This window comes from Gavialis gangeticus, unplaced genomic scaffold (genome assembly GCF_001723915.1).
Source record: "Gavialis gangeticus isolate Ggan-Ray unplaced genomic scaffold, GavGan_comp1, whole genome shotgun sequence".
NCBI lineage: Eukaryota > Metazoa > Chordata > Crocodylia > Gavialidae > Gavialis > Gavialis gangeticus.
The window spans coordinates 558613-575741 of record NW_017729013.1 but is presented as its reverse complement, the minus strand read 5'-3'; the positions used below and the strand labels follow the sequence as shown (position 1 = coordinate 575741).

At 45.4% G+C, this 17129-nt stretch overlaps 2 protein-coding genes across 3 annotated transcripts in view; both read right to left on the bottom strand.

The window, feature by feature from the left end:
- Positions 1-8692, bottom strand: part of PHKG1 (phosphorylase kinase catalytic subunit gamma 1) — an 18647-nt gene extending 9955 nt beyond the window's left edge. The window contains exons 1-4 of one of the 2 annotated variants that reach the window (XM_019511353.1): positions 8043-8692; positions 6093-6228; positions 4024-4199; positions 1987-2041 (exon numbers count right to left, since the gene is read on the bottom strand). In XM_019511353.1, the coding sequence (XP_019366898.1) occupies positions 1987-2041; positions 4024-4199; positions 6093-6175 (314 nt within the window). In that variant the 5' untranslated portion in view covers positions 6176-6228; positions 8043-8692. The remainder of the gene's footprint in view (positions 1-1986; positions 2042-4023; positions 4200-6092; positions 6229-8042) is intronic. The other variant, XM_019511354.1, reaches the window with a different exon arrangement.
- A 2209-nt stretch (positions 8693-10901) lies between these two features.
- Positions 10902-14002, bottom strand: CHCHD2 (coiled-coil-helix-coiled-coil-helix domain containing 2). Its single transcript, XM_019511357.1, has 4 exons — positions 13881-14002; positions 13526-13784; positions 12011-12170; positions 10902-11259 (listed from the first exon to the last, which is right to left on the bottom strand). Exons 1-4 carry the CDS (start codon positions 13928-13930, stop codon positions 11249-11251), a joined length of 480 nt encoding a protein of 159 aa, XP_019366902.1. The 5' UTR covers positions 13931-14002; the 3' UTR covers positions 10902-11248.
- Between the last annotated feature and the right edge of the window lie 3127 nt (positions 14003-17129).

The following is a 17129-nucleotide window of genomic DNA, read 5'->3' as shown; positions in this document are numbered from 1 at the left end:
CCAAGGGTGTCTCTACACAGCAGTGCCCTTTGTACGCAGACTAGGCCTAAGCACCAGAGCAAACCCTTTTCACAGTCCACTTGGTTAATTTCTAAAGGGCTGGGTAAAATAATCAGCTGACTGACTGATGAGAAATCAGTGTTACACCAGCTGTGGACACTTGTGTGGCTGCAGGCAGAGCCGAGTGTATAAATAGACTCCTGGGAGCTATGACAGACTTCAGCAAATGTTACGGGGAAACCTGAGCAAGCCCACTTGCTGCTGCAGAGAGGAGGGAGGGCTGCTTGACAAATGACGGCCACTGGGACAGGTGCAACCATCCCTCTGAGAGCTGGAGAAGCTACTGCTGCAGTAGGGGAGGTAACGTGTAGGGTCAACACTGAGTACTGGCACAGTGGGATACATTACAATGCACTGCTGGGTGCTAGGTGTTTTTCTGGGCCTGCGTGCAATTCCATTCATAAATCCCCTTTTGCAGTGGTGGAGTGCACTCTAGCCTGGGCTGTTCTCTGCTGACAAAAGATTCATTTTTAGATCTCATTTAAGCAGCCAGCTCCTTGGGCACTCGTGGAAATCACTACTAATGCCAAAGCCTCTGGACGGAAGGGAAGCAGAACAGCATCTCGGAATAGGGCCTCTACCTGAACCAGGGTGATAGCAAGGCAGGCTTTTTTTCCACTCTGCACCTTCAGTGAGGTTTGGCCATTTGCTTCCTGGCTACCGTTGTCCTCTCAGGTCCACCCAAGGCCAGGAAGGAGGGTACCTTTCTAAAAAAGGTGCTGCCCATCTCACCCAGGTTGGCCTGAGTCTCCACCGTGGCTGTCAGACAAACTCAAAGGAAGTGTTATCCCTACTCTTTGCCAAGGGATTGCCCACCAATGCGGAGTTATCAGCTACAGCCCTACCCAAGGGTTAGAGGGGAAAGGGTTAGAGCATGGGGCTAGGAACTAGGACTTCCGGGCTCTTTTTTTCATCTCCGCTACTGACTTGCTTCATGAACTCGGATAGGCCACTTACCTCCTGTTCCCTGAGCTGTAAAAGGAGGGTGGCAGCACCTCCTTGCCCCGCTGGACTATTGAGGCTCTTTGAACACTCCTTTGTAAAATGCTTTAAGAATCTCACAGGGAAGATGCTGTGGAAGCGCAAAGTGCTACTGCTGTTTCCCCCCATCACTAACATCCCCTCCCTACTTTGCCACCCACCTCCTCCCACCCATCACTCTGGTGACTGTTTTGCTGGTGGGTGGGAACATCCATGTCCATCGTGTCCATTCTTGACCTAATATTGCCTGGCACAGGTGATGTGGCTGAACAACATTCCCCCTGCTAGTCAAGCTGGTGTGTGTGCAAAGAGAATACAGCTCCTGAGAAGGTTGAAGGTGTCTAAGACAGTAACATCGCTCTTTTTTTGACTGCCTCCTTTGCCTTTACTTCTCTAGCTACATCCAAGCCGGAACTGCACTCTGAACACTCTGCTCAAGAGACAGATGCAGATCCGTGACTCAGGTCCCTCTCTCCCCTGAGATACAGACATCAAAGTACGCGGTTGATTTTAAGAGATAATCATCTCCTTTGCCCAACCAAAACCCTCCAAAATGTTTACAGAGGCAGATAATTGGCTGAGTCATGCCACATGCATCCATACTCCAGATATACTGTGTCTGGATCTGAATTGTGCTCTGTACATCATTTCACTGCCTGAGGAGAGTATGATGCCAGGAATTGCTTGGAATGACAGCCCATCACTTGACCTGCTTACATTTAACGCCAGCATTTGATCTAGCTCAGGAAGCTCTGTGGCTGGTGCAAACCACATTCCCTTACATTATCAGCTTTAATTTGGGACTGTGGTAGCAATAAACCCAGATACTGTTCCCAGACATATTAATATAAGTGCCATCAATTTCAGTCAGGTTTACCTAGGGGTAAGAATCTGCCCCACTGATCATCCCGAAAGCCCTGAGATAATGATCAAAATGGTACTTACAGGTCAAACACTAAGAAGAAAAAGGTGCTGGATTCAAAATTGTCCTTCAGCTGAACTGCAAAAAATCATGATATTGAAAATCATTAGATGCAGTGCTGTGACCTTGCCCTGGGCTGTGTGTGTGTGTGTGGGGAAAAAAAGCCATACTCCCTTCTCCAATGAGATAACTGTTCCCTGACCCCCAGAAGCAGGTGAGGAACTTTACGGCGGGTGCATCTACATGTACCTCTTTTTAAGCGGGTTTAGCCTAAAATCAGAATTTTTAAATCGCATTAAGAACATGTCTAAAAATGGTGATTTAAGGCTAGGTGAGCCTAAGTTTGATACCTGCATAAAGCAGATTTCAAATTCAGGCACAAATAACTAAGTCGCATTAGTGAATGTATACACGTGCTAATGTGCATTACTGCGGTGCGCGTCAATGGACACACACCACATTAATGTGCATTAGTGCATCTGCACGTGCGCTAATGCAATTGAGTTATTTGTGCCTGAATTTGATGCAACTTAATGCGCATCAGCGCATCCAAGTGTAGACAAGGGGCCTAAATCGTCTTAACGTGTGTTAAGCAACGGTGCATTAAGTTTAGGTGCATTTAAATACATGTGTAGACATGCCCAGTGAGACCATTTTGAGCCCCCATGTTAAAACACAGACTTGTAAGTTGGTTAGATACTTTTTCTGTCTTCACTGAGCTCAGCACATGTGAGGAGGCACCTGGAGAAAATCCTAACCAGAGTTGATCTTGGTTAGGGCCTGACTAAGCAGACCCACAAGGACACTTCAAGTGCTGCAGGAAGTGTAGATAGGAGATGCAGCAAATAACCTGCTCCTTTCTGAATCAGAATCAGCTGTCATGGTATTAGGGACTCCATGGCTGCAAGAGGCCTCTTCATTCAGAAGAGATGGAAGCCCAGAGTCCTGACTACCTGTGTTTGGTTAACTTATGTCATTGCAACGGGCAAAACATATCTTGGAATACTGTCTCCTTATGGAAATCCAACACAGCTTGTTCTTCTTCCCCAAAAACGGGGAGAATATGAAGCTGGTGGGGATGTTTGCTGTTAGCATTGTTTCCCAGGACTCGACAGTGGAGGAGGTTTCTGCCCTGCAGGCAGATTGATTTGAGCGACACCTTGTCCTTCCCCTGCCACAGTGTTTTTCCTGTCCCATCTTCCAAGGGCACCTCCATGAAAGGGACTTCCTGGAATCATTTAAAGAGAAACTAGCTGATCCCTGGAACTGGCAATACAACCTTTCTCAGAAAGCCTGCACCGGGCAGCTGGAACTGGAGAGCTGTGCCTGAGGTGGTGCCCTCCTTGTATCACAGGCTGTGCCTTTTGCAAAAGCTGAGTCATGAACAAGTGAAACATAGGACTCCTGGGGCATTGAGGGCTGAGTTTTAGGCTGTTGGAGCCAGGGTCCAGAGGAACGGAGCGTGACAACAGCAGGCTCTGGAGAAGTCTCTTCTCTGCTGTTGATTTGCTGTTTCAGCAGCACACTGATCATATAAATTTCCTGCACACCCACACACAGACACCGTTATAGATACTGACCCCCAATGCGGTGATCCTCTCTGACTCCACTGAAGTCAATGCAAGCCATTTCCATTGATTTCAGTGACTTTTATGTCTGGCCCTAATCCCTCTTCTCATCTATCCTCCCAAGCTGCAGATTTCAGCAGAATGTTTTGATCCTGATTTTAGCGGTTGCTGTCTGTGCTATGCCACGTCCAGCAACGCTGACTGAATAGCGATGGATCTGAGGGGAAGCGGCGAGTACCTAGAGGACTCTCGGTCACTCTGCCCATTTAGGACTTGATCCAACTCCTATTGGCTGCTTGCAAGCTGGTGCCATGGGACACCACCAGGTGGACATCCACAAATGGCCAAGATACCTTCTCTGTAGGGGTTTCAGTTCAAGGAACCAAAGGTTTTAATCCAAGTCTGAAATCTTTTGGGAATACCTGGCACAGAGATTGAGAATACCGATCATGGAATATGTGCTGGGGTCCAACCAAAGAAGTTTGGACTTACTGACATGGGGATGCCCCGAGACCTTCTGAAGAATGTCAGTCTCCTTGACAGTGGCTTCCCGCAGCTCCTGCACTTCCTCTGGGGACATATTACCACCTGTGATGTCTATAATCTTAACCGCGTACTCCCGCCTGGTCGTCTTGTGAACACACCGACGGACCACACTGCTCACTCCTCTGCCAGAACCAAAACAAAGACAAGATTAAGGGAGTCGGACAGTTTCTGGTTAGTTTAATTCCCTGGTTCTCCTGCCCCAGCACAGTACTGTAATGGTTGGATGAAAAAGCTGCTGCTTTGGAAATTGTTTGTGGTGGGCCAGATCCTTATTGGTAGGAAGTGATTCCTGGGGGATTCTGAGAGGCCTCAATTCCTGTTGACATCAGCAAGAGCCCTCATTTTTTAACCATTTCCCTTAATGGTTTGTATAATTTATATTTCTCATGGGCCAAATTGGAGGCCTCTTGCACCCTCATAATCCTGTTAGCTTCAGATGCAGCTAATGATGCTCTGCAATGTGCTGGCATGACTCCACCTCCTGTAATTGTCATATCTTCTTCTTCTTTTCCTGTGACCATTCCACAGGTTTTCCCAGCTTATAGGGCTGGAATCTGGATTACTGTTGATCTATAAGGTGCCACACTGGCCTGCCATCTACTTAAAGTCTCTTCTGAGTTCTTGGGCTGCTGTTGGCTTAGTGTTCACAGCTGCATTCCAGCAAGCACTTCACAGGGCTGTCAGCCTGAGGTTTATAAGCAGAACAGTACTTATCAAATGACCTTTAGGAATGAATACTATGGACTTGGCCCACTCTTCCTATCTGATAGCGGGAAGGTGGAGAGGAACCAGCATGTTCCAACCTGCAGCCAGCCCAAGGGAATTCTGTAGCACTGTCTGTGTAAAAATTAGCCACTTCTGAGACTTGCGTGCATGACGGCTATGCAAAATAGGTCTGAAGTGAAATAAAGCCCCAGATCCAAACCCCTCTGAATAGTGAGTTTCAAGATCTGAATCTTGAGCCTGTCCTTACTATGGAGGAACAATATCTTCAATCCTGCAGTGACTACTCTCCTCTCATGCTGCTTCTACCCTCCTCCTGCCTGATTCAAAAGCTGTCACTCAACAATCATTTATTATTCTTTTACTGGAAAAGTGTGTCTTCCCTCAGATGTTTTGCTTTCATGGAAATGTCCTGCAGTTCTGTAGCAGTAACTTTACTTCAATAACTTCCAATAACTTTACTCACAGTTGCTGACTGACTTCAGCATCCCTGAAAGTTGAAACTCTCCCATCTGGGTCCCTAAATATGAATTTAGCAGCCTACCAAGCCTGAAAAATCTGACCTAAGCAACAGAGATGTTCTCAGCCTTTTCCAAACACTGTAGGTGACATGGCTACTAGTGCCCAGGTGTTTTAGCAACAAAAGTGCCATTTGCAAAAAAAAAAAGCACTCAGCAGCCTAAGCCACGTTTAATTTTCGTAAGACCTAGGCTCTTAAGTTACTTGGATACTTTGGGAAAACGTTACTCCAAGGGTGAAAATCCCAGATCACCACATGCCTATGGAATAGTTTAAATTCTTCAGAGTGGCACAGGCCAGCACTATGAATGAAGATCAGTCCTTTGCAAGTTGAAGTGTATATGTGAGGGAGAGGAGCTAGTTTCATTGTTGTTTTTTTCAGCCAAACTCCTTTACTATCCAGAAATATCCACATTCATACCTGTCTGCTGACTTATGACTAAATCCAAATACAGTACCTGTTACAAATACATGAAAGAAGTCATGCCTGAAGACCATTTGTCAGACAGGTCTTTTCCTCACTGTTAGGGAGCTCTCATAGTGGGCCCCCGCTTCCTCCCCGCAAAAGTAGTCACATCTTACTAGTCTTGGACACCTTTGTCAAACCCTTTAGGATCAAAAATTGCATTATTATACATGTAGCACAGAGAGGGCTAAAGTCTTTCTTAAAGATGATTCAGTGCTAAGCCAGAGGCACCCTTGCAAGAATGGAATGGATAGGCTTGCCCCATACTCTACAGAACATTGCTCCAGAGGAGAAAGTCACAGTTTACCTGCCCAGAATTTCCTTGGGCTCATAGTTTTCATAAAATTCCTTGGATGAGTGAAAGTCTGGTAACTCTTCGTCCTTAGTCATGTTTGGATCCTTACTGGCGCCACTCTAGGGGTCTGCTTCAGGGTAACAAATCGCTAAAACAAGAAAACAGCAACTGAGTAGTGCAATGACTGGTTCCTCCCAACCAGTTAATTCTGAATTGCTAAATGTGAACCTCAGCATCTGTATTTTTGGACTCCCATTTGCTTTAGTTGTAATCTGATGTCTCTTAGATCTGAGAACTAGAGACTAAACCCAACTAAACCCTGCATTTAGCAACTCATAGACCAGGCCCATAAATTCTGTGGTGCATAACATTAGTAATGATGTAAATATTATCCTCATTTTACAGATGGAGAAAAGTGTCAAATGATGTGTTCAAGTTCATGCAATGTCTGGACATCCGAATTTGGGTCTCCGCTCTCAGACCTGTGCTCAGACCACTACTGTTCTAACTACAAATTACACGGTTTCAAAACGACTAGTCACTGTACAAAATTTTGACCTACATGTCATAAGTGTCCTGAAACTGGATTATAGTACATCAGTGAGACTCCCAGAGACTAGTCAATACTGTGGAATGGTCAGATTTTTAAGTAAATCAGTAAGCATGACAACATTTTCTCAAGTGGTTTTAAAGTCAATTTCTAAAATGAAACAATTTTTCAGAGGAAAACAAACCGAATCACAATCACAGATCTGGAAGACATCTGAGCTGCAGCTTGCGCTAGGAAGTTATTCTGCTGACTGGCATAAACTTCAGTTACAGTGAGACACTGAGACTTGTGCAGCTCCCATAAGTCTCCCGTAAGCAATGTTTATAGCAGATGGGTTATGTTAGATCAGGGTTCAGATAACGAGCTCTCAGTTTTTTATAACTGTCAAATACAAGGCAAATTTCCTAGTATTTTCAAAGCAAATTTTCAAGTATTTTGAAGCTATATACTAGGGTATAATCGAAGTAGACGCCCAGCACCAGAGGTGGTGACCGCGGGACCTAAGGATGCTCGATTCCTCCTTGGAGACCCTCAGAACCTTGCAAGACCAGACTTATTACGTGCCTGGTTTAGTGGAGAGAAGAGCTCCTCTTACCCATAAACTTCAATAGATGCAGCAAACGTGGACCCAAAAAAGCTGGTTTAAAATGCCCTGGCCAATTTATGGGCAGGTGTTATAGAAGAGCAGGACAATTCAGTAGTAGTGTTTGTGCTATTAAGAATCCCCTTTGTCTAAGCAACATTACTATTTAGCAGGAAAAGTTCCATTAGAACTGATAGAGGAACACTTCCCAAGGCTGCATCTTGCATTCTCCCACATCCCTATATTAAGAAACTTTATAAGCCTGAAACAGGAGCAGGATTTCTCTGAACCGTTAAGTCAGTCTCACTTCTTGATTAAACACCTTTTAAATACTATAAATATACTTTTCCCAGTAACATACTGGCAAAGGAATAACTCTCATTAGCTAAAACTAATAGGGCAAATTCTACTTTTAAACCTGTGCAGTAAATGGAGTCACTCTATATGACAGCAGACTAGGTAAATCTATTCCAAAGGCAGGATCAATTCACAATAAACAAAATACTCTGGCATCAGAAATCTTGCTGGTTTTAGCATGCAAATGTAGGTTTAAGAAAGGTTTTCAATTCCAGCAAGATGACTATTTTTATAGCATCAGAAGGGTCTTCATGCTTCCTGGACCAGAATGAAAATAAGGTAGGTACGATGTTTTACAATTTAATATTGAAGATGACTTTTTGCCGTGAGATGTTATAGAAAACATCAGGGCGTAATGCATTCTGAAGATTTGTGACCCTCCTGTTGCTTCACAGATCACCTCCTTTCCTGCTCATAATGCCTGTTTGCTTTTAAAGAGATCTGTTTCTAGATGCAGTAGGTTTCTACTTACCATTACCTCCCTGCAGAATTTCTGTCTTCTACTGTTAAGTCAAATCTTCCTGGCTCATTGATCAGGAATCAAATGAGAACCACACGGTAAAAAAAAAGCTTCAAAGAAACAGACAACTTCGAGTTTAAGGATAACATACCAGCCTTCAGTTGTGCTGCTAGCTCATCGCGGGTCAGCTTCTGTGTGAGTGCTGTAAAGCCAAAAATAAATTGCAATGCAACTTGGAAGCAATGCCAGACTCAGACACGAACATACATTGCTACAGCTTTAATTTAATTTCAGTTTAAGAGAGGAGGGCGGGAGAGAGCAGGAATGACCTGACTTGGAGGTGAACAGAAACCATTCAGTCCATAGCAGTGCTTATGCTGGTCTCTTGCATGGCCCCCAGCAAGTTGAGTAGTCTCTCTAAACGAATCAGTGTTCTCTCCAAGCAGTTCAAATAGTGTTGCCTATTTACAACAACTACTAACCAGAAGCCTGCAAAATTTATACAAAGCGTAGAAACTATTTAACCTTGGCATGAGTGTTAACAAAATTTAGCCAGGAGTTGGATAATCATGCAGAAGCCAATGAAGCTGGGGCAATAAGAAATTGAGAAGGAGGAGCCTCAGCAGCCACACTTCAACTGTCCTGCATGCTCTTCCTTGTTTTCCAACCTTCACTGTAACATAAAGTCAGTGGTGTGGAAAGAGGCATTTGAACCCATCTTCTCAATCTCTGAAATGGTAACCATCACTATTGCCACATATAACCAACAAGTCTTTGCAACTACTGGCTGAATCAGGTGCATCAAACATGGTTTGGGTGTCAAACAGGCTGGATCTAGCCTGTGGAGCGGTCATCTGGCCCACATACTTCCTGGCAGGGCTGAAAGTTGGGGAGCTGAGATGGTGCCTGCTGCTAGATTTTGGGGTTTGGAACTCCTTTTGGGATTGTTTCAGCAAGGATGCATGAAGCTCTGCAGCTCTGGGCCAACGCAGTGGCTTGCACTCACTGTGGTTAATCCTGCTGCTGGAGGTGGGTCTAGTTTTAACCCACAATTAGCCCTGTGGGCCAGTCGTGAGGGCCTAATGAGTTGGCACCCACCATGAGCACATCCCCACAAGCGTGCATGTGTGTTTCCTAGGGACAAATAGCAGCACATAATTGTGCCACTGCTACTTGACTTTGGGGAATGCCCCTGCAAGCACAATCTGGCACACAGTAAATTGCCCTGGGTGGAGTAGGGGAACCTGGCATCAGCACCTGGGCTGCCTCAGCAGCCTTACCTGGGGTCATGACAGCCTCCGAGGGCTACAGTGGTGGCAATCTAGGTGCACAGAGCCTGCCTGGCAGCCAAAGTGTGGCTTTGACTACCCAGGCTCATTTCCGGCAGCACATTCTGCAGTCACGTGTGCTACCCTATTTTTAGTTTTGTTTTGTTTTTTTAAATAGTGGGATTTCTCAGTATCTAATTTTGGTTCTTTGCACTGCAAATATGGAGCCTGGAGAACCTTTTCGTATGTGCCACGTGTGCGTTTCAGCACCTCAAAAGCCTTTGCGGTACTACAAAGCACATGTTCCCACTGGTGGAGACATGGCCCATTAGTTCAGCCCAGGGGTATCGTATGTTAAGACGCACTGCTTCAGCTTCTCCCCCAGAGGTTGCATCTGGTATATAACCTGGAAAAATAGCCAAGGAATACCAAGCAGAGTTTCACTGCATTTAGACCTTGATGAGTCCTGCCACAAGCTTGTGTTGTAAGTGGCGCACAGGCTATGACTGAAAGCTTATTTAGAGCTTGAGAAAGCACTGGGCCTCTTAAGAGCCTGAGGATTTCCCAGCCAGCACAGCAAATTTACACTTAAGGAAAGATCATTTAATAACAAGCTGTTCTGTGAATTTTCTGTTCGTTCCCCCTTTCGGTTCGATAGCAGGTAATCATGGTAACTGGCTTAGTGAATAAAGGGAGGAGCAATAAATGGTATCTTTATTATAGTAAGGCTTTTGAGGCTGCCACCTGTCATTCTTATAAACAAGCTAATAAAATATGGTCTATACCATGAGGTGGATATACAACTGGTTAAAAACAGCACTTGAAAGTAGTTGCAAGTGGGTTACTGTCATACGTTGAGGGCATTTCAAGTGATATCCCACAGGGTTCGGTGCTGGGTCTAGTTCTTCACCATGTTTTCATTAACAATTTAGACAATGGAAATGCTTACAGAACTTGGGGATGATGGGAAGCTGAGAGGGGTTGGAAGCACTTTGAGGGACAGGATTAGAACTTAGAGTGATCCTGACAATGTGGGGTTGGTGGGGGAAGAAGTCTGAAAAACAACAAGATGACACTTAATAAAGACACGCTTGAAGTGCTGTACTTGAGGAGAAATCAACTGCTCATCAGCAGTAGCTAGGCAACACACAAATAAGGACCTGGCGACCACAATTAGATATTCTTCACCATCTGACCAGTTCAGAGCATTTTAGCTTTAAAATAGAAATAAAAAACACAATAATTTGTTCTCAATGGTGAGGATCAGATAGTTTGGCACAGTACTTGCTTACATGAAGCTCGCACGTGCTCTTGCCCTGGAGTGCTCAATAACCATGTTCCAAGATTCTCTAGCTCAGAACAAAGGCAATTGTTGTGCTAGTTTTAGTTTTCTAATAAAAGCTTGAAGGTCACTGTGGTGCTAAGAGACCAAAGTCTGCATATATGAAATGAGCTCTTTTGATAGTATAGCCATCTCTTCCCCCCCAATGGAGCAGGCCCCCATATCTTTTCCCATCACAGCAACACTGCTGGCAATAAAGAAACTTCAATAAAGATCTACTTGAAGCTCCTATTCCAGAAAGAGAAAACTGACTCCGAGTTCTCAGTGAGACTCATTATTTATTTAGTCTGTCACATGAATACATTGAAGCTACGTAAATCAGAACAGACCATTTAGATTTAGCATACCTTGATAAAGTCTATCCTTTGCATCTGATATTAGTCCTTTCATGGACTTCTAGAACTATCTTGTTCCAATCATTCATGTTTGTTACTAAACTGAAGAAGAGACTAGAGGGCCCTCTAGTGTTCTGTCATAGGACGCACGGTTAATAAATGAATTAACAAGATGGTGGTCGGACAACTTTAAACTTTAGTAAAGAAGCAGTTTTCATTCTAACTAGGACTTCTGAATGTTGATTTTGAGCTTCTTCACTTCATGGAATTCAGTTAGGATAAACCTGTAGAGACAAAAGAAGTGACAAGATTAATATAACAAGCCGGATTTTGATCTGAACAAGACCTTAATCTACAGGCAGATCTGCGTTTTTCATCAAATAAGGCGCACACTGCAGAACTGTGGAGACTAGCTCTGTAGAATGACAGTAGGTATTTTTAAGTCAAGTCTATTTTCAAAACTGTCAATTTCTCTTCCGAAACAAGTAGCCCCAATCAGTGGCAACACAACACCCATTGGTACATGAGGACTGTAGTTGTGCTTTACACACCTTTAAGGAGAACTAGGATCCATCTCAGTTACCACCCCTGCTTCTCATTTCAGACACAGACGTGCAACAGCAGGAGGCGGCAAGTGAACAGGTTGTGCAAGTCCCTTGTTCCCATGCCTACACTGGATTCAGGCGAATCAGAGGGGATGTTATATTACACTGGTTGTGGTCCACTTCTGGATCAGAGGCCAGATTTTTAGTACAAATATCAAAACTTGAGAAGTCACAAATACGTAGGAGCAGCAGCTACCAAGCTAAGGGTTGCAAACCCCACTTCCATGCAGGAGCTTAGTTCATTAAGTCAGGACTATACCAGAAATGGGTTTGTGAAGCACTGGACTAGAATTAAACCCCTGCATCTTTCTGGTATCCAAGAGATCAAAGAAAGGCCACAGAATAATATGACCATAATAATTAACTGCGGTGACTAGATACGTAGTAAAATAAATGCACGACAAATTATGTAACTAAATAAATTACTTACCATTAGCAAACCTGCATTGCTTCAGCACTTCACTGAAGCCCTCACACAGTTTCAGGTCAGTCTGGTTCTGTGCACACTCCAGGAACTGCTTCATTTCATACAGACAAGGTCCATTTTGTGATTGCTGCTGCTGGTAAGCAGGCTGGGCTGCTTGAGGCTCCTGAAAAGGAACCACAGGAGCAGAGTCAAGGTTTTCGAAATGTAATATCAGTGAGAATTACTGCAGACTTGCACTCCCTACTGTCTTCAGAGGAAAAATAAGCTACTGATGGAGCAGAGAGCATTTGGTTCTTAAGTCAGTTGCAGAACTCCTACAGCAGTAGGATTCTGGATTTTCACCCCTTGTGTTTAGCTGCAACTGACAAAAAAAATCCAGTCTTTTCAACTTAACTGCAGAACTCTCACTGAAATCAATGAAGCTAGGATTGCAGCTGTAGTATTCAACCTGAATACAAATTCAGATGCTTTCCACATGGATTTCTGTTCCCTCCCATTGAGAGGACTCAAATTCAGTGAAGCTATATGGAACTTTTAATTCCCCTTCTATTGATGATCCTAGTTGATAAGTCAGGTAGTATTTGGGCCTGTAGAAGTGACTGTTTACACAAAAAAGCATTTCAGTAGTGGTGCTAACCATTACTAGAGAGCTCATTTTTAACTCCTCTCACAGCCAATTTCAGAAGAGTAAGGATGTTGTCTGAAGTTTGAACAAAATGATGACATTACAAACACAACTGCTGGAATCTGAACCTTACCTGAAGTTAAGCTAGACAGCTAGATGCTATTTCTGACTAGAAGGCAACAGATAGAAACTCTTGTGCGCAAGTCCCACAGCCAAGGACTTGCAATCTTTATCTTTAAAACCCTATTCCCCAAGGTGTCAAACCCATAGCATCTCCACCATTAACATCAAGTTATTCTGGGTGAACTGCCAGCCCAAGCAGAAGGGTATTCAGTTTTTGTGACTGAGAATGCACAACTTGTCTGCTGTACCCAGTGGTTAAAACAGCCATCTTGCCTTCTTCTTACTCAGCCTGTGTCCCCACCACTTACAAGACACTGCTACACACTTCTGGCAAATCAAGTTCGTTTCAGAAGTGGCAAAATAAGTAGACGCTACAAAACATCTGAGGAAGTACGTTTCCATTGACTATATCTGTGCAGTAAGATACAGTCGTTAGGGGCTCCCAGAGACATGCGGGGAGCCAGCTCAGACACACTGGTGCCAGAGCAGACTCGATTAACTGAGCTTGCTGGAGCATAGAAATTACCATGCTCCAGCAACCCCCAGCATCACGCGCACTGAAATATGGCGGCAGGGCACTGTGAACTAAAACTCATTGAGTGATGTAAGGGTCAGCATATTTTTTTCAGTGTGGGGGGCACTTATACATGGGGACACAGTTCCCTAATGAAGACACCCCCCACCCTCCATATGTAAACATGCCCTGGGGTGTCTACGCAGCACAGAGGCCCCTCAGCAGCATGTGTTAGTAAGGCTCGCAGCCCAATTACCTGGTAAGTAATGTCAGGCCTTGCAGCCTCAGAGTCATTTCCTCCTCCAAACCCTCCTGTAATGGCGTGCCCCAGCGTGTGGCCTACAGCGGAGCCCACGGCCACCCCCGCAGCCGTGGTGGCCATCTGCGCCATGAGGCCAGGCTGCTTCGGGGCGGCAGCGGGAGAAGCCACAGCCGAGGCCGGGGCGGCTGCCGGCACGGCGGCGCGAACTGCAGGCGGCGGCGATGGCGGGGCCGCTCTCCTCATTGGCGCACGACTAGGAAGGAGAGAAGAGCCCACAGGTCACAACGCGCTTGCACACGACAAGACACGACACCACCCTCCCCCTCACCCCAGGCCAGGCCCCACTCACCTAGCGGGAGGCGCCATGCGGGACGTGCGGCTGCGGCTGCCCCGAGGCATAATGGCGGCGACGCGGCTGCAGCAGCGAGCGGACGACAACAGCTCCTTCGCTCACAAGGCCCGGCGCGAGACTGCCGTTTCCGCTTCCGGCCACCTGAAGGTCACCTAGAGCCCGGCGGCGCGCGGTGATGTAGCCGTCGCTCGCTGATGACGTAAGCCGAGGAGGGCCGGGGCCAGGGTCACAAGCTGTGGCTGCGCGCGCTGCTCTGTATTATTTGGTGGGGAGGCGGATGGGCGCAGCTACAGGTGTGCCAGACTCCCGTGCACACAGGCAGGGGTGTGGGAGCCTGGGCCTCGTCTCTAGCCCTGAGGAGGGTTGACTCTAAACCCCCCATCCAGTTGGTGTAGGTTGTGGTCTTGTTAACGTTGCCTGCTTGGAAATATCCCAGTAAACGGATACCCGGTTGTATCGTGTGAAGAAACTTGCTTCGGCTTCTCTTGTGCTTCGCTGGATTAAATGAAAGCCCCAAGAGGCATCCCGGGTGTAACATTAGAGTAATAGTAAAAAGTTGTGTCACCACCTGTAGAGTAAAAGTTGTGTCACTGCTTGTGAACTGATTCATTATTTTCACCTGACATCTGAAGGCAGGTGAGTGACCAACTTATGGCACACCAGGGGTTCCCAAACTCTGACGGCTTGGACTGCACCAATTTAAAATGATACAAGTACCGCCAGCAGTTTTTTCAGTTCAACCTTAAGTACCACCAGCAATTTTTTGTTATGTAAATTATAATAAACCTGTTAATGTGTACCACTGACAGGTACCACTGGTGGTAGGCATACTGCACATTGGGAACTGCTGCCCTACACCTTTATTTCATGTCATTGCATTGATTGAAACACGTCTACGTGGTAGTACGCAGAAGCATCCCAGAGAGCATTCGTGTGTGTCTTCTGTATCACAGGAAAGACCTCTCTCCCACTTAGAAAACTAGAAATACTGCAATACTGACCAGTACAACCATGATTAATCTGATAGCCAGAGTTCTGCTAAAGATAAAAGCCACTCGGTTTGTAAAGGAAGACAAAGTTCTATTTTCATAGATTCATGGATCTATAAAATATCAAAGCTGCACTATGTACAGTTCACCAGTATACAAACGGTCATTTATAAACTTCCTAATGCCAATATCCATAATATACGATCTACACATCCAGGATAACACCACTTAACAAGACTTTAAAAAGTGTGGAGTCAACTAATGAGATGCATCTCACTGCCATTACATTTAAGATCACAAGAACTAAAAGAACATAATATCTTGGAAATCCTGGAAATCTTCAAGAGGAGACTGGATAGTCACCTTGCTGGTGCCACCTGACCCCACCTGTCTTTCCTGCTTGGTGCAGGGGGCTGGACCCGATGATCTTCTGAGGTCCCTTCCAGCCTTGCGATCTATGAACATATATTTCTTCCATTTATTTTATGCATTTGTTGGCTCCTCTTTTGCAGTTTGCCTTGTGTCCAAAATCTTTGTCCTCCAAACCCTCACGCACATAACTTTAGGTTTATGAGCAGTCCTACCAAGTGACTAAACGTGCATAATGTTAATCACATGCCTGTTACACCTGTAAAGTAAAACAGGTTCCCCCCCCCGTGCTAATGCAATTTAAAATAAATGAGGTCCCGGTCATACAAAAAACTTAGGCAAGTAGTTAGCTTTGAGCATTCAGTGGGACTTTTCACTTTAGTAAATGAAGCAGGACTGGCATCTTTGTTTCGGGTTTGCAAGAGTCCTTCATATGGCATGAAGAGGACAGAGATACTGAACAGGAAAACAACTGTAAGGCATCCCTGCTTATTTAAGAAAATAGCTTTACTGCAAGCTTACGGTGCATCTTGTAAGCACCCTGGCTGAGATCTTCAGTGGGGCCTATGACCTAAATGTGGATCCTTTAGAAAAATCCCAGCTGTCCTTTAAATCCTGAACTTGCTCACATCTAGAGGTAGAGCCCAGACTCATTTCCTGTCTTCAGTGGGAGTCTGCAGGATGACAGGGAGCTGAGGGAGGTTGTAAAACTAAGCTCATAACAGCTATAGCTGAGATTCGAGGTCCCCAGCAGAGCTGAGAAGTGTTAGTATCGCCCGCAGGTGGAGGAGGGCCAGGACTGGGTGCCCTAAGTATGGCTGTGGGCACTGGACATGAACAGATCATGTTTTGCAGGAGAGGCTTGAAATGTGCAGAGTCTTCAAGACGAAGCCCCAGGCATCGGACCTCCGCAGGAGGCAGGAGGTGGTCTATTAAAGATTTACCCCCAAAAGCCTTGTGTATGTGTGGTACATTAGTTTCTTCCACAAAGTGCAAATCGTTCTGGAAACCTGAAGGGAGATACCAGGCTCAGCAGGATTTTAGAAAAGGGGTCTGTTATTTATACGGAGCCACGGCTACATTACGTACTGCCCGTGGAAAGAGCAACAAAGGCACTACAGCCTAAGTACAATTATACTGGGGATAATTTGATCCCACCGAAACCCAGATCCCTGCTTTATTCAATCAAAGTAGCAAGGGCTGGTTGTTCTGCTGAGCCTGATCTAACCTCTTTGTAAATTGGGGAAGGGGGCTTATGGGCTAGTGGATGTTCATTTGGGCCTGGTGTATGAATTTCTTTTTAAGTTGGTGCAGAGATTCAGCCACAAGGAAAATCTCGTACTGCTCAATTTGTCAGTGCGGGCAGGTATATCTCCAATTATTTGCGTTGTACGCAGGTGTACACAAGCTTTGCATTATTACATTATTGCTACCACGTGAAATTCAAGCCTCTACGAGCAGGTGTAATACAGGTGTTATTTTCAAGAGAGAAAATGTGGCATTGCCTTTTTTTCAGGTTTTTGCTATTGCGGAAGAATAAAATCCCATAGTTTTAGGAAACAGCTTCAACAGGGGTGATTGGTGCCTCCTGAGTCTGGTGGGAGCACAATTTGTTGGCAGGCTTGGGGGTGGGCCAGGAGCCCCATAGCCATTCCATCAGCTATCCAGGTTGTAGCCATATTGGTCTAGAGGAAAAGGCAATCAGGACTCCATCTATCTACTCCTATACTTCTGTGCTGTGGCTTAGTGCCCCCACCCCAACACGCTGCTGGCCCGCACGACAAAACACCTGCCACATCCTGAGCGGTGTCAAGTCAGGGGCCAATCTCAGGCTACCAGTTGCGTGTGAGCTTCAGCAATCAGTTATGTATTTTTATGTATTAATTTA

Bases quoted from the DNA above. Each gene is read 5' to 3' on its own strand.
- CHCHD2 (XM_019511357.1), bottom strand. From the start codon at position 13,930: ATGCCTCGGGGCAGCCGCAGCCGCACGTCCCGCATGGCGCCTCCCGCT. The intron at 13,785-13,880 runs GTGAGTGGGGCC...TCTCCTTCCTAG, and splicing joins CGCATGGCGCCTCCCGCTAG to TCGTGCGCCAATGAGGAGAG. The intron at 12,171-13,525 runs GTAATTGGGCTG...GTTCCTTTTCAG, and splicing joins GGCCTGACATTACTTACCAG to GAGCCTCAAGCAGCCCAGCC.